The sequence below is a fragment of the Panthera onca genome, chromosome F2 (assembly GCF_046562875.1).
Source record: "Panthera onca isolate mPanOnc1 chromosome F2, mPanOnc1 haplotype 2, whole genome shotgun sequence".
Taxonomy (NCBI): Eukaryota; Metazoa; Chordata; class Mammalia; order Carnivora; family Felidae; genus Panthera; species Panthera onca.
In genome coordinates this window covers 3260463-3278288 of record NC_138356.1, presented here as the reverse complement: position 1 = coordinate 3278288, position 17826 = coordinate 3260463, and the positions used below count along the sequence as shown (strand labels likewise).

Sequence of the window (17826 nt, the reverse complement as noted above, 5' to 3'; positions counted from 1 at the left end):
CAGATTTTACTTGTCATGATAGAGTGGTGATTTCCAAGTTCCTTAATATGTAGAGCCACAAACTGGAAATCCCTTATTTATTTTTTTCACTGAAAGAATAAATGAATAGAAACCCATTTTGTGAATGTACCAAAATTCATTTATCAATTCACAACTTGTTTTGGTTCATAACTTGCATATTCTTGTACAAGCCTTCCTGTGAACATTTGTTTTCATTAATCTTGGGTAAATCCCAAAGAGTAGGATTTTTTCACTTAAGAGAAGGTTTATGTTTAACTTTATAAGAAACTGCCAAATAGTTTCCCAAAGAGGTTGCTCAACTGATACTTAATGCATGAGATTTCTAAATGAAACACATCTTTGCCAAGTCTTTTTTTAAGTCATTGTAATGAGTGTCAATTTGTATATTATGGTATTTTAATCTGATCTGCAGTTCCTTGATGACTAATAAATTGGACCATCATTTTATGCTCTCCTAAGCAAGTTGAATATCTTATTTTGAGGTCTTTTGCTCAGTTGTTATTATTTTTTTCCTTTAATTGGATTGTTTGTACCTTTTTTTTTCTTTCAATTTGTGGTAGTTCTTTATATATTCTGGACACAAGTCCTATCTCAAATAGGGCATATTTTCTCCTAATCTGGGGTTTGCTTTTTCATTTTCTTAAAAAAGGTATTTTAAAGATCAAATTTTTAAAATATTGATAGAGTACACATTACCATTTTTTTATTGTATTAGAACTGTTTTGTCCAAAAAAATTGTTGTCTACACTCGAAATCAAAAATATTTTCCTATGTTTTTTTTTCCAGAAACTTATTTGTTTTGGTTTTACATTTCACATACAGTAAAATCAATCTGAAAATATTCATAATTCATTGTAATCTTATTTTTCCATTTATTTATTGAGCTGTTCCAGCATATTTATTGAAAAGATTTTCACTCCCCTTTGAACTGATATGACAAGTGACCAGTGCCATTAAAGAAGATGGGGGAGGGACGCCTGGGTGGCTCAGTGGGTTGAGCTTCTGACTTGATTTTGGCTCTGGTCATGATCTCACGGTTCATAAGTTCCAGCCCCGCATTGGGCTCCACACTGACAGTGCAGAGCCTGTTCGAGATTCTCTCTCTCTTCTCCTCCCCAGCTCATGCGAACAGGCTCTCTCTCTCAAAAATAAATGCATAAACATTAAAAAAAAAAAAAAGAATGGGAAATAGAAAGCACCAAGAATCCTTCTTTCCCATCTACAATTGCACTGGTAGAATCTGCCTGGTATAATTATTTTTGAATTCTGGAGCCTACGGTAAGGACTGTAACTTTCAGCAGAAGTTCTGAATGGTAAGTCATGGCTAATTTAGGTCAACTTCAGCTCTCAGAACAGTAGCAAATACCCATTCCTCTCCCCCCACCCACCCCTGCCCAATGACAGACAGCTGTGTACCTGTTCCTGAAGCAGCTGACACCTGGCTCGTGGGAAACAGTAGGCAGTGGGGACTCTACTCGAAATATTGTGGATCCAAGCTCTGATCACGGACTTCTACTTTTTTTTTTAAGTTTATTTCTTTATTTTGAGAGAGAGCATGAAAGAGAGAGAGAGAGAGAGAGAGAGGAGAAAGAAGCAGAAAGGGAGAGAATCTCACACGCAGCTGAGCTGGGTGCAGTGACCTGAGCCGAAATCAAGAGTCTGAAGTTTGCAGCTGAGCCACCCAGGTGCCCCACTGATTTCTCCTTTGCTAGCACAGCTGCAGAGAGACACAGGCAAGCTGCCTCTGTTGCAAATCCCAATGGCTCCAGCAACTTCTTGGAGATTCAAAGAGCCAGGGCCTTCCTTCCCCTTCCTTTCTCTGTTTGCTCTTTTGGGAGCCAGACACATAAGAAGTAGGATACTCAAAAGAAACTGTGCATTCACATATGGGGAGATTTACAAAGTCACGGAGCACGTCCAGGGAAAGACACAGGCTCAGGCAAGAGCTGAGAAGACACTTTAGGCTAATCCCTGGCCTAGAGATGGCCTACAGAAATTAAAGACTAGGAAACACACAAAAGCAGCAAACCCTGGGAAAGGGAAGAATTTTAGTTCTAGAGTGACCACATTGTAAGAGACAAATGTCCAGTTTTCAGCAACAACAAAAAAATCTCAAGGCGAACCAACAGGACGGTACAGTCCTTTCGAAGGCTGGCACTCTTCACAAGGGAACGTGGCACCCTCTCCAGGCACGGCGTGTATCAGGCCACACACAAATTAAGTCTCAGTAGATTTTAGAAGGCATAGGGCATACAAACTATCTTCTCTGACCATAACAGGATGAAGTTAGAAATCAGTAACCGAAGGAAAAGGGAAAGTTCACGAATTTGTGGAACTTAACACATTTTCAAGCACCCGATGGGAAAAGGAGAAATCACAAGGGGAAATAGAACACACTTACAGATGAATGAAAATGAAAATACAACATAGCAAAACTTTGAGCTGCAACAAAAGCAGTGCCAGGAAGGGAAACTTTAGCTGTAAAAGTTAACATAAAAAGAGAAATCTCCAACCAACAACTTAACAACTTAACCATTTAAGAAGATTTAAAAAAAAAAAAAAACAGAAGGAAGAAAATAATGATTACAACAGAGATACATAAAACAAAGAATAGAAAAATAATACAGAAAATCAATGAAATAAGTTTATACTTTGAAAAGATTAACAAAATCATAAATGTTTACCTACATTGGCTAAGAAAAGAAGAATATTATAGATGAAAATAATGACTAAAATCGGAACTAAAGGTGAGGACATTACTACCAACTAATAGAAATTTTTTAAAAGATCAAAAAGGGAACTAAGAATTAACTAGATAGCTTGATGAAATAAATTCCTAAAAACACAAAACCCACTCAGCCTGAATCATGAATAGAAAAATTGAATAGACATAGTACTAATAAAGAGATTAAATCAGCAATCAAAAACCTTCCCACATAGGCTTGGACCTGGTAATTTCACTAGTCAATTCTACCAAACATTTAAAGGAGAAACAATACCAGTTCTTCTCAAACTGTTAAAAAATTTAAAGAGGAGGGAAAACACCCTAACTCCTTTTGAGGCCAGCATTACCTTGGTACCAATACCAGAAAGACTACAAGAAAAGAAAGCTACAGACCCTTATGAGCATTGATGCGAAATCCTCAACAAAATACTAGCAAACTGAATTCAGCAACATATTAAAAATATTATAGATCATGACAAAGTGGGATTTATTTTTGGAATGCAAGAATGATCCAACGCGTGAAATTCAGCCATTGTAATATACCATATTCACAGAATGAAGGACACACACACAGACACAATTACATCAATTGATGCAGAAAAAAAAAATCTGACAAATTCAACACCCTTTCAACACTCAAAAAACTAAGACTAGAAGAAAACTACCTCAATAGAATAAAGGCATATATGAAAAACCTACAGGTAAGACTGGACTCAGAGGTGAAGGACTTACAGCGTCGTCTCCAAGAGCAAGAGCAAGGCCAACGTGCCTACTTTCAGCATCTCTGTGAAATGTAGCACTAGAGGTCTTAGCCAAAGAAATGAAACAAGAAAAAGATATAAAGCATATACAAATTGGAAAGAAAATTAAAATTACCTCTGCTCACAGATGACATGATCTTCTATGCAGAAAACCTACACTTTGCAGCTAAAGTTTCCCTTCTTGGCAGTTTCCACTGCAGCTCAAAGTTTGATATGTCGTACTTTTCATTTTCACTCGTCTTTACGTATGTTGTGTTTTCCTTTGTGATTTCTCCTTTTCTCATTGGGTGCTTAAAAATTTCTTAATTTCCGCAAATTTGTGAACTTTCACTTTTCCTTCTATTACACACGCACACACACACACACACACACACACCCATTAGAACTAAAGAAAAAATCAGCAGAGTAGCAGGATACAAAGTGAACACACACAAATCAGTTCAACAATGCAAAGAAAATTAAGAAAGCAGCTCCATTTACAATAGCATCAAAAATAATAAAATAGGTGAATTAACTCACCAAGAAGGTGACAGATATGCACTAAAAACCACAACCCATTTTACTGAAAGAAAATAAAGATGTAAATACATGAAAAGACATCCTGTGTTCATTGGTTTAGAAGGCTCAATACTGTTAAAATGTCATTATTATCCAAAGCTAGCTACTCCTTCAGTGCTATGCTCATTAAAATCCCCATGTCAATTTTCATGGAAATATAAAAATCCATCCTAAAATTTATATAGACTCTCAAGGAACTCTCACGTAGCCAAAACATTCTTGCAAAAGAACAAAGCTGGATGGTACACACTTCCTGATTTCAACATTTACCACAAAGCTAAGGTAATCAAAACAGTATTGTACTCACACACAAACAGATGGATAGACCAATGCTACAGAATAGAGAGTCCAGAAATAAACCCACACATACAAGGTCAAATAACTGTTGACAAGGGTACCAAGATGTAACTGTGTAGGAAAACTGGATACTCACCTGCAAAAGAATGAAGTTGGGCCCTTAACCAAAATCATATGCAAAAATTAATTCAAAATAAATCAATGTACATGATGTACATGATGTACACATAAGAACTGAAACTAGGAACTCTTAGAAGAAAATGTAGGGGAAAATACTCGTGACATTGGATCTGGCAATGATTGCTTAGCTATAACACCAAAAGTCCAGAGAGATAAACTGAACTTCATCAAAATCAAAAACTACGCATCAAAGGCAACAACAGAGTAAAAGGCAAGCCACAGGTGGGGAGAGAGTATTTGCAAATTACATATCTGCTGAGAGATTGAACAAAACATTGCTACAAAATTACCATTTCATGCAGCAATTCCACTTCTGGGAATGTATCCAAAAGAATTAAAAACAGGGACTCAGATACTTGTGTTCCCATGTTCATATCAGCATTATTCACAAAGGCCAAAAGGCGAAAGCAACCCAAATATACACTGTTGGGTAGATGGATAAACAAGATCAACAAAAGACGCGAAATCCATGCAACAGAATATTACACAGTCTTATAAAGGAAGGAAATTCTGCCATTTGCTACAGCATGGATGAACCTTGAAGATGTTATACCGAATGAAATAAACCAGACACAAATGGCTGAATATTGTGGGATTCCACTTAAATTAGTCAATACATAGAAACAGAAAGTAGTATAGAGGTTACCAGGGGCTGAAGGGAGAAGGCCTGGGAAATACTTAATGGACCCAGAATTTTAGTATGAGATGATGAAAATTCTCGATACGGATAGTAGTGATAGGTTCATATCAATGTGAATATGCTCAGTGACACTGAACTGTACGCTTAAAAATGGTTAAAGTGATAACTTTTATGTTATGCATAGTTTGTTTATACAGTAAAAAAAAAAAAGCAATTGGCCATATAAACATGGGTCTGTTTCCGGACTCGATAATGTTCTATTGATTCATGTACCTGTACTTGTGACAATCTCACATTGCATTCATTATTGCAATCTTATAGTAAGTTCTGAAAGTGGGAAATAGAAACACTCCAACTTTGCTCTCCTTATTCAAGATCGTTTGGGCTATACTGGAGTCTTTGTATTTCCATGTAAATCCTAGCAATAGCCTGTCGTGGTCTACAAAAACATTTTGGGGATTTTGATTGATAATGAGTGTTTAGGAAGATGTGACAACTTAACAATATTTAGTCGTTAACTCACAATCAAGTTACATTTCTCCATTGGCTTGTGTATCTTCATTTCATTTATCACAGTATTGTAGTTTTCAAGGTAAAAGCTTTGTACATATTTTGCTAAATTTCTTATCCCTTTGATGTATTGTAGATTCCATTTTTATTTTTGTGTTGCAAATTATGGAAATATGACTAACTTTGGACATCATCCTTATTTCCGGCAACCTTGATGAATTTGTATGTCATTCTATGTTTTGTAGATTTCTTAAGAGTTTTCTACACACACCATCATGGCATCTAAAATAAACTTGTTTTATCTCCTTTTTCAACTGTTATGCCATTTATATCCATTTCCTGACTTACTGTACAACCAAAACAATATTGAGTAAAAATGTGGCAAGTGATGATCTGTGCCTTGCTTACAACCTCAGAGAGTTCTTCAATGTGGATGATAAAGTTAGTAAGAAGTGTTCATTAGATTATTGGCTTAAGGGAGTTCCATCTTATCTAGACTTTGCTGAAAGTGTTTCTTATAAATGACTGCCAAATTGTGTCAATTTGTTTTTGCATGTGTTGATATTATCATAAAATATTTCTCCTTAATTCTATCAAGTTCTTCCTAACATTCTTTTCAAAAGAGAGATTAGGTTTACGTATATTAGCTATTTTGATTGCATAGCTTAAAATCAATAATATTATCTCCATGTTGATAGTCTGGATTTTACAAATGACAGCATTTTATTGTTCTAGGACTTGTGTAATATATTCATTCCAAAGACTTATAGGAGTTGTATTGCTTCACTGAAAAGAGACAGAGAAAGAGAGAGGGGAGGAGAAGGAGAGGGAATAGAGGGGGGGAGGAAGGAAGGAAAGAAGGGAGGAAGGGAGGAAGGGAGGAAGGAATTGACCATTGACTGCTATTGTTTAATTAACTAAAAGGAAGAAAGGGCACCCTGTGGGAACAATTTAATCAGCTTTGACAGCCAGACCCATGATTCAGGATGATTTAAATGGTCTGTGACAAAAGAATAGTTAACAGTCTGCAAAATGCCCATTATCTTTAGTTAGCAAAGGCCTATTGATTTAGGACCTGGTGTGACTCCCATAGGATGTTGGTGACAAGCGAGGTGGAAACTCAAGTTCAGCATTATTCGTCACCAACAAAACACTCTGAGGTAAGTCTGTTAATAAGCTACAAATTAAATCTTTGTGCTAAATAGCTATAGATGTCCGGGGAATCCAGGAAGCCGAATGTTTGTTGTTTTCTATAATTTTCTTCTGAGATCACATATGGCAACACTGTTAAAATAATGTCTTTAATGTTATTATACAATAAGTGATAAACTCTGAAAGTTGTCCTCTTTAATGGCAAAGTTGTTTTGTCAAGTATAATCTAATTTCACCTAAGGATGTCTTCCACAGTTGTACTTCAGTGTTACTAAGCAGACCAATGAGTCTTGAGTGATGATTTATGGCCCTTTCTGAGGCTGGATTAGCGGCGAGGTAATATGCCAACCAGTCGGGGCATCAGAGAGACCTTGCTATGACACTTAGGCATCATTCTATCAGGGAGGTCCATGGAATCATTCATGCACTTTCCCCTGGGGAAAAGCGTTGACATGGAGTCCAGTGACTGTCACCTAAAGCCTCACGCTTCCCAGGTGCGAAGAATTGGGCTCCACGTTGGCACCGCCTGCAAAGTTCAATGTGATGCCTCCGTCAGGGTAGGCAATGATGTAAGGTCACGGTAGGAAAAACTGCCCTGCGCTGTTCTCAGACAGTACTCTGTGTAAAAAGCTGGAATGCACCTGCTCAAGGTCAGATGATAGAAGTGTCACCGCAGCCCCATAACCACAGCCGGGAGTCCGCGAGGTGCCTTCGTGTGTAGGGATGGGCCCTGATGTGTGGCTGTGGACCCGGATTTGGTACTTGGAAAAGGACAGTGCTTACTTAATCATGTGAACAAAGCTGACACGAAAGACGACTGACTAGGCTCGGAGAGTAAAAGAAAATATATTATGAAGTTTCTGTGAATAAACATTTTTGTTAACAGAACAAATTAAAAAAAGAAAAAGAAAAAACAACAAACTTCAACAGAAGGAAGAGCTACTTACACCAGAATAGAAAGGTTCACCAGACACACATATCACATCTTGCTCCTGGATCATCAAAATATCTTTAGCTAGGTGCAGCCGGACTTTGAAAGGCTCCTGATTACCATCCTGCAGCAAACAAATCCCTGTCTTTGTCTTCAGGCAGGGAGAGAACAAAACAGAGAAAATAAATTACACTCAGTTTATAGAATATAATTTTATGGCCGATTCACAGCAAAACATGATGAATAGCATTTGAGACCTAAGGAAACTGCGCACTGATGAATCTGGAATTTGATACTTAATACAGGTGCAGGCAAGGTTAACCATTTCATGTGAGGTGACCTCAGGTAATGGAGGCTATGTCAGAAAATCCACATCAGATGAGGCCCGTGAGGAGGATAGTTTATACACCATATCTGAAAAATGATGAGTTTTGTTTAATACTTATAATCTAAGTACAACATTTTGGTAACAGATTTATTGAGATACACTTCACCTCCTATATAATTCAACCCTTTAGGATGTACAAGTCAGTGTTTTTTAGTGCATTCAAAGTCGTGCGGGCCTCATTATAATCAATTTTAGAACATTTTCATCCCTCCAAAGGGAAACCTGTTCCGTCCATCGCCCCACCCCTCGCCCTAGCCCTAGGCAACCACTAGCCTACGTTCTGTCTCTCTGGTGGAATTTTAAATCTGAAACTCTACGTACTTAACATCTTTTGGAACCTCCACGATTTCATCATTCCTAGTCACCAAGCACACAGACACGCACACTTGGACACACGTACACACCCACTCACAAACACTCATGCATGCACACATACACAGCCCAGCTAAAGAAATGAGGATACAGGTGTGAGGAGAACTGTCTACATGAATGCCGTTAATTAAAAGCCGCCTGACTTCAGACTCGAGATGTACGGTTCCCAGTCCACTGATTTGTTTCAGATATTTCGGGGAACTGTCAAAACAGCCCGTGAAGGTGGCGGAACTTGCACTGCGTAGCTTTGCACCAGGACCTCAGTGATTGTGGAAGAAGCCCACGAAGCCCGTGTCTCCTGAAGCAGGTCAGGGTATAACACTCACCCAGATCCACAGAAATATGCTCCCTAGCAAGAGCACTGAAGGTTCCTATTCATCAGAAATACAAAAGGAAATTCCTCTGAGACAGAAAATCATCCCTGGCTGCTATTCTGCACCAAAAGTCAACAGGAACAATGGCTACCTTGGCAATTACATTTTCATTTCATAAGTATTGAGCCATTCTTAATTTGGATAAATGGATAAGTACACAGAAATACATATTTACCCTTAGTATTTAATGAGCACAAAATCCCGGGCAATAATGCCAGGCTTTCTCTTGGAATACAAATTCACATGTGGGTCTCCAGGAGTATGTTTCTTTAAAAGAATGTTTCATAATGTAAATGAGAATATACTTAGATACCGCGGCCTCTAAAAACAATTCTTTCTGCAAACTGCTTTATTCCATGTGCTAATACATGCCATTACACCCCATATATTATTTTGTAAGGGTTATTGATATCTTTTAGGGAAAAATAAGCTTCTTCCGGGACCAAGGATGGTGTGCTTTCCTCCTTTATGGGACTGGTGCACAGCAGACACTCAGTAAATAGTGTCGATTAGTCTATTCTAGAGCATAACTCAAGTGGATGTGTCTCGAGGACAAAAATATTTCAGCAAAAGCAAATTCTATTTTCCTTAATATAGAACATAATTTTCTACATTTTTCACAGAGCAAAGTCTTTCATGCTTACAATGTGATCTTGGCTGGGCACCACTCTGAGATGGCATGGGGAAGAGGAAGATATAAAATAATATCAAAGCCAAGTGAACATAATTGAGCACATTTGCTGATTTTTTAATGTACAGCACATTCGGGCCAATTTTCTCCCCGAAGTGTAATGGAATGGCTGGCAATCACAAATAATGCTGTCTCGATGTGAGAATGAAAAAAGGGGTTTTCCCTGAGAGCCCATCAATACATTATTGTTACACATCAAAGAGATATCAAAGATCATCCAGGGAAAGTTTGAGGGACAAAAACACAGCCATGAGACTTCTGTCATTACGTCTGATGTGGTCAGAGCTCCATTCACTCAAATAATGTATAAAATGCCCCCTCATTATTAGATAGTTGTCTGCAAAACAAAATACAGACTTTGAGCTCAGATTTGGGTGCTGGGAAGACAGAATTAAAGAAAACAAAGAACGAAGCAGATTTTGTTAGAATGAACACACACACACACACACTAAACACACACACACATGCACGCATGCACCCCAATAAATAGCTGTTTGCAGAAAATAGAAAAAAGGGACTCACAAAGCTAACAACAAATTCAACTTAAAATATAGTCTCTAGGGGTAAGAGATGATACATATATCTGATTATAAAAACTCAGCTGTGTGCATGCAATTACATTTAAAATCCCATACATACATCCATTTTGCAAATACTGCAAATTTTGCAAATAGTTTTTTTGGCCAAGAAAAAATGTTGTAAGAGTGAGTCAGATGTGAATCAGACAATGTCTCTGACCTCAGAGTATTCTTACTTACAAAAATATGCATATGTCCACAAAATGCACTGTGATATCTGATATGGGAGCAACATGGAGAGAAGAATTAAGTATTCTGGAGGGAGGGAGGTGTTAAAGACACCTTTGACTATAGAAAAATGTACAGTTTGTCTTAAAAAATAAGAAAATAATAATTAGAGGAGGCGACAGCTATTTGATTCAAGAAGGAAGAATGAGTAAAGATACGAAAGTGTGAGATTGGAGAGCCGACATGATGCCAGAAGAAGAGAGAAGCACGAACATGCATCCCCGATGCTAAGTCTGCAGCGATCTGACAGAGGCAGAGGGAGGAGAGGTGCCAGGTGTAGAGGAGGAAGGTCAAGGCCCTGGTGTGATGTCCCGGGGGGTTAAAGGTATCGGAGATGCCCCAGAGAAACCTGAACAGGGATTTATGTTTTATAAATATATTTCTTATGGCAGAGCAGGAGGCGGATAGGAACTGGGAAAGTTACAGCACGGTTTTTGTTGACACAAGTATAGAGCTGGAGCAGAAAATGTTGGCGCTTGGTCTACAACTGCATCAGAAGCAGAGCTGCGACAGTGGATTAAAAACCGGGTACCCTTGTGATTCAGAGCAGCTCCGCTGGGCCGGTATCATCTCTTGTGAAATGTGGCCGTGTGGCTTTTCATTGTTTACTAGCCACTTGCATAGCGCTACTGTGTGCCCAGAAATATTATTTCATTTGATCCTCCTGACAACCCAGTGCAAGTTGTTTCATAGGCAGGAAAAGAGCAGAGCAGCAGAGGTGAGTGGAAGGCAGGATTTGAACCCAGACTGCTGGGCTCCAGATGCGGCGCTCTTAGCTACTTGCTCTGGTTTCCCTCATGCACAGATTAGTTGACGGATGCCTCCCCCAATCCTCCTGTATGCAATGACATGGCCATCAGTGTCTCTCACCAGGCGGTAGCAAAAGTGCTCTTGGTGACTAGAGAGTCACTAAGAATTTCCTAGGGGAATGCAAAGAAGGACATCATCTTGAAGCAGCTGTTCCTCCTGTATCAAAGCAATGACCACTGTGGGGGAGGGGGGGTTAAAGTGAGTGAGGCCATTCTGACCTGCGGATTGTCCCATCAAAGACGAGCTATGGGGGACACATAGGACACTGTCTGATACTGGGAGAGGCTTGATCTAAATGGTCTCATCCCTCGTGGATTGCTTCCGATAAGAATGGGAACCAGGAGGGGCACCTGGGTGGCTCAGTCGGTTGAGTATCTGACTTCGGCTCAGGTCATGAATTCATGGTTTGTGAGTTCGAGCCCCGCATGGGGCTCTGCGCTGACAGCTCGGAGCCTGGAGCCCACTTTGGATTCTGTGTTTCCCTCGCTCTCTGCCCCTCCCCCCTCATTCTCTCTCTCTCTCTCTCTCTCTCTCTCTCTCTCTGTCAAAAATAAGTAAACATTTAAAAAAAATTAAACAAACAAACAAAAAAGAACGGGAACCAGGACCGTGAGAGCGACTGCTCTAGCCGCACAACCTAAGAGAGTCCAGCCACGGTCTTTACATCTATGCACCCAGATGGCTGAAAAATAAAAAATCACCTAGACAATTATTGGCTGCACATTTTAGTATAAACTGAAGAACTGCATTCATCTTCTGTTTGTTTATTAACATCACCATCATTGGTCTTCAAACTGTGTGGACAGTGTAGGGAAGAAATGTAGGTGCTCTATATAGACATGTACAGTATATTACATAAATTGTAAAACATACAGAAAACTTGAAATGTTAAAGGGATGATTCATAAAAAAATGAATTAAATTCAAATGTTGTTTTCCTGTGCCTGATGTGGGTGATCCAATACTGCAGAGGGATTGTACAAAGTCCACTTTGTTCGCTTAGAGGAATATTAAAAGGCCATGCCTCTTAATTATTTAACAGGCAATACTTTTTAAAAATCTAGTCATTGACTTGCTTTCTGTAAATCAATGAAATGTGTTTATGAATTTACATGGATTTACTCTGTTTTAAACTTATGAAGAATTTATCTTGAGCTTCATCTTCCTACCTTGGAACTTTAAAAAACGGACTATAATTTCTTTGACACTTAAAAGTTAAGGCCTCTGTAATTGGGGTTCTAGGCATCGAAAGAACACAACATGTCATTTTCATGAAACTTTAAAATCTATGTTCCTTTAATCTTGAAATATAACATTTGTGGGGCGCCTGGGTGGCTCAGTCAGTTGAGTGGCCGACTCTTGATTTCGACTCGGGTCAGGACCTCCCAAGAGATTGAGCCCCGCGTTGAACTCTGTGCTGTCAGCATAGAACCTGTCTGGGATTCTCTCTCTCTCTGTCTCTCAATACATACATACATACATACATACATAAATGTTTAAAAAATAAAAATATAAAATGTGCAATATCAGACATAAAAAAAATACAAACCACAAGGAACTGGGCAGAGACTATGTCATGCCTTGCACATAGTTTTGCAAGTGTCCTTGGTACTTCCATATTTTGGTTGTCAAATATAACTTAATTTGTTCTGTACACTTATAGCTTTAAGTGATGTGTAATTGCTTATACTCTACCATATTATAGCAACATGGCAGGAAAGGCCATTGGATGCAATCTGCCTCCAACTGCACTTGTCCTGCTTTCTAGGATTACTTCCATTCACGGCCTTCTCCATGGCTAAATTCTTCCATTTGTCAACGACTAGTACAAGAGTCACTTTGCCTTGAGGCTTTCCGAGACTACTCCATCCGAAGACAGGTGCTTCCTTTTCTGAACTCAGGGTTTTCTTTGAATAAATACATTCGCCTAACAATTAACCAGAATCGTGTCATCATGTAGTGACTTCAGTAACATTCTGTTCTGTATCACAGTATTTAACTTCATCATATATTTTGTTATCATGAGAAGATCTTAATAATAAGTTATTACTGTTTTCATAATTAAGGAATATTAATTTATAGAGCTAGTACAGTATTTCATCGACAGTAGGATTTCTTTCAGGATGTGTTGATTGAATCACAGCCACAAATTCTATTCTATTACTTGAGGGACTAAATTAAGTTCTATATGTAAATAAGTTATTGAATTATTAAATATATGTTATAAAAATATGTATTTTCATGGTCAACACCGAGATGTGGATCGTATTTTTAGGGATATCGTGTGGAAATGAAATCTGAGGAACACTTAGACTAAAGATAGCATATTGGCTTCCTGACCACATCATTATTTTGATGACACTTTTAAAAGTAGAAAATCAGTAATTATGCCTGCCCATAACATGTGACTTTTCCTATAAATTGTGGATTTATTCTCTATCTTCACTTTTGCATTTTAAGAGGAGAACCTTCTTAATAAATCGACCTTTCTTTTACAAAGGATCTGTGTTAGAAAATTAAGATATCCTGAATGGAACTTATCTGGACATAGTTCTGTTTCTTTTCAAAGAAGAGACTTCCCTGTATGTACATCGTGATAATCTAGCTAGATCTGTCTGATGGACATGAGAGTCAGATTTTCATCTTTAATAGCTTACTAACAGTCAAGAGAAAACAAGTTTTATTTAATATCCCTTTGACTATGTTCTAATTTCCAGCAACATCATTTAGAAAAAGGCTCCAACGTAGACTCAGGAATTCCAAGCTCTACATTATACTTTTGCTTTTATCTAATTAATTAAATGGCACTCAGAATTTCATAAAACCTCTCAAAGTGAGAGTGTTAAACTAAATTGTCTTTATGGTTCCTGTCCATTTGAATGTTCTAAGACTGTCAATTTCAGGCAAACTCAGTGACTTTGGTTCATCGGCTGGGGGATTTGATCATGTTTAGAGGATCCCATAGTTCTGTATTCCCGCGAATACAATTATCATTGTAAAATAAATCTCTGACCCTTAAATGGAACCTGATATATATTCCAAACCAATGAATCAAATAATTTTGTTTAAAAACAAAACAAAACAAAAAAAGGTCTGAGAAGTCCATCTTAGCTCCAAGGTAAACCATGTGTTCAAACAGTACTTGGCCACATCCTGTCTCTCCCACATGAATCTCATATGGTTTTTTCTTTCATTTTTATCTCATTCACACAAATATTTCAATGAGTGCTCTACTGCCCAAAACATAAGAACAAAAACTGTGATGGAAATGGTAGACTTACTATATCCAAAATTAAGAGTATGATACTGTGTATTTAACAGGCACAGATTTAAACTCATGCTTCTAAACTTAAGTTTCTAAAGCATTAATTGTTTTTTTTTAAAGCGTGAACTGATAGGTACTGGGTTAAAAGGATGAATAAATTATACACTCTGACGTTATAATTTTTAGTGTCGCATGAAGAGAGGTTTGTAAATAAATAACTATAATGTAATCTGAAATGTACTAGCACAAAGAAAATCCTCTGGAAAGTAAAGAGCTTAAGTATTAAACATATAAAAGCAATTTATTCATTTTCTTACTTATGTTCTAAACTTTGAACCAACTGTGACAAATAGTTTTTCAAAGAAGATATTTTTGCAAGAAACTTAACAAGTGACATCTCACGGTGTTTTTTCCTAAAATAGAACAGTCACATCCCCTGGGGCCTAACTCCATGCACCATTGACCACACACTTGAATGGCCTTTAATACCCTTGAAAGAGCAATGTGTCACTTTAACTCACACCGAACTGCTTCTCTACAGAGAATCTGAATTGCCGTGTACTAATACTCAAATAATATCGAAATACTTAAATAATATTGGAATCATAAAATCATAGGATTTTAGTGCTGAAAGGGACTTCAGATGTCTTCTAATTTATAACCATTTATGTGAAAAGAATTCCTTCCAATACTCCTACTACCTGAAATCATGCAGCGAGCACAGAGTTTATGGAGAAGGGCAATTTAATCAAATCAAATATGTTCCAGTCTTCTTCTTAAGGAAGAGTGAAAGTCCGGGTCCTCCCCAGGCACTCTTTGGCTTTTTAGTCTCGGAGAAACAGATCAGACCCTGGACATGCAATGAACCCGTCACCCATCCCTGTGCCAAAAGCAATGCTCCACTCACATCAAGGAGGGCCCAGCGTGTCCCCTTTACAACCTGTTCTCCTTATTCAAAAAGCAGAAAGCCGTTTAACATACCTCTTCACAGGCAGTCCTGAAATCCATGTGCCACGGCACCGCAAAGGATGTCGTCTGAAAAGACAGAAAAACGGTAAGCCATCAAGCACCGCATCGAGTGAAAAGACAGAAAAACGGTAAGCCATCAAGCATCGCATGGAGACTGCTAATAAAGTGTAAGCAATTATGGAGCGGATCCTATGGGCCAACTGTGTTTACAGCCACCTGTAAGGGACAAGAATTCCCCGGGTGCAATGAAGACAGAGGAAGGAAGCGAAAAATAAAGTGTCAACCCCTCCCTATGCTGTGAAGTGCAGACATACTGCCAGGGTTTGGTCTGACCCACTCCACCAAGCATTCAGACAGGATCTATGATAGGATCAATCTCCTCTCTGCCGTGTTCGCTCATTCCCAGAGTTCATTTTGAAACCTGAGTTTGCAACTGGGGAAGAAACTTCAAAGGAGTAATTAAAAGTTGCCTTTCATTCGGCTATCTCTCGAAAAAAGGTTGACTAATCTTTCTCTTTTTAATTAAACAGCTACATGCATGAATAATCCTCTCTGGAACTTACAATCTTATTCACAAACAGTATGATGTAAGGAAACAAGCTGTTTATCAGAGTGAATAATATTAAGATAAATCGATGTATGAAATATCTGGCACAGTTTCATTTTGTGGTTATTATAATACCTAAATTGTGAGCACAGATTTAAGTATAAATGCATATGTGGGGTTTTTTTTTAAACGATTTTAGAGAATTTTATTTTAGTTATGTGGTCAACTTAATAAAACTGAGGGCCGTCATAGAAAACTGATGCCCTGACACAACGAAAAAATTGCAGCAACAAAATACAATAGAGCTTAGGTAAATGAGACTTCAAAGTAAAGTGCATGGTGAATTCCGCATTAGAAGACTGGGCTCCTCAAAATTATTCCTCCTCTGAATCCCTGAAACATTAACCTGTTTTTTCCCTCTTTGTCATTTTCTGTTGTACTAGATGATAAACACTTGATCAAGTAAGTGTGGGTGAACCAGAACAAGAAGTTCACTGATGCTCTCGCTGGATGATTCCTACTGCCTCTGAAAGAAAAGAGGCTGACCATTTTCAACACTTAACTGAACAGGCAGCATAGTGTACTGCGTATTTTCCCTCAGTACGTTTTGTGGGTTGCGGGCCTGGATCCACTTTATTGGCACGCATCAGCAAGCTGATGATAAGAAGGCTAGGTAACAACAAGTCATTTGCAAAGGAAAGGCAATTGGATAATAAAAATTACAATTTGATGATACAAGTTACTAAATGTTTCGATCTCCGTGAGAAATTGGTTGTTAGCCATAACGATTATTTTTCAACATTGCTCTTAAAAACTGTGCTTGAAGAAACTATAAATATCTTTTTATCTCCAACACTGACAGAAAGTTATTCCTTTACCATAAAAGTAGAATTTCTATATTATTGATTATATAAAAACCCGGTATCTCCAAGACCAATTTCTGCTACTAAAAAGCTACTCGAGAAATAGATGAGCTATTTAGCCATGTGTCTAAATGTAATCTCATAGTTAGTTTCATATGCTGAATATTATAGTTCATATAAGACATCATTATTAATAATATGGCGCACTGTGCCTACATTGCTACACTGTGCCTACATCGCTTTTAACATTTTCCTTCTTTTTACTGAAACTTCTATTATCTTTTATCAAAGTTAACTTAGGTCGTAATATCAGATGTTTCTTCCAGAAAAAACTATGAGATTTAAAACAACTTAATTAGTAGGTAACAATAAATATCATAGCTATAATAAAACTGTTTTCAGTGACCATAAATATAAAAATTGGAGTAAAATCTGTTCAGTTCTTTCGTCTCAAATATTTTGAGCCTTTTTTTCTATAAACTTTTATGTCAGAACAGCTTTACATTTACATAAATATTGTGAAAATGGCAAGGTGAGTCGCATACACCCCACGCTCTTTTTTCCCTTAGTATGCACATTTGTTAAAATTGACGGATCAATACTGTTGTATTATTATTAAGTCCATACTTGATTCCAGTTTTCTTGTTGTGGTTGTTTTGTTTTGTTTTGTTTTTCTCATGTTCCTTTTCTGTGCCAGGATTTCCTGGAGGACACTGCGTTATATTTCTTCACCACGTCTCAGGCTCCTCTTGGCTGTGACTGTTTCTCAGACCTTGTTTTTTTTTTTTAAATGACTTTGGCAGTTTTGAGGAGTACTAGTCAGTGATTTGTAGAGTGTACTTCCATTGGGATTATTCTGATGTTTTTCTCATGATTATACTAGAGCTAAGAGATCTGGGGACGATGCCACAGAGATAAGTGCCATTTCACCTCCGTATGACAGGTTCACACTGTCAACAGGACTTCT

General features: G+C 37.9%; 1 protein-coding gene across 3 annotated transcripts in view; it reads right to left on the bottom strand.

The window, feature by feature from the left end:
• The window catches only part of SNTG1 (syntrophin gamma 1), an 882155-nt gene that overhangs the window by 315410 nt on the left and 548919 nt on the right, over nt 1-17826 (bottom strand). For all 3 annotated transcript variants that reach the window (XM_060610497.3, XM_060610498.3, XM_060610499.3), the window contains 2 exons: nt 15462-15515; nt 7792-7926 (listed from right to left, as the gene is read on the bottom strand). In XM_060610497.3, coding sequence (XP_060466480.1) covers nt 7792-7926; nt 15462-15488 — 162 coding nt within the window. In that variant the 5' untranslated portion in view covers nt 15489-15515. The remainder of the gene's footprint in view (nt 1-7791; nt 7927-15461; nt 15516-17826) is intronic.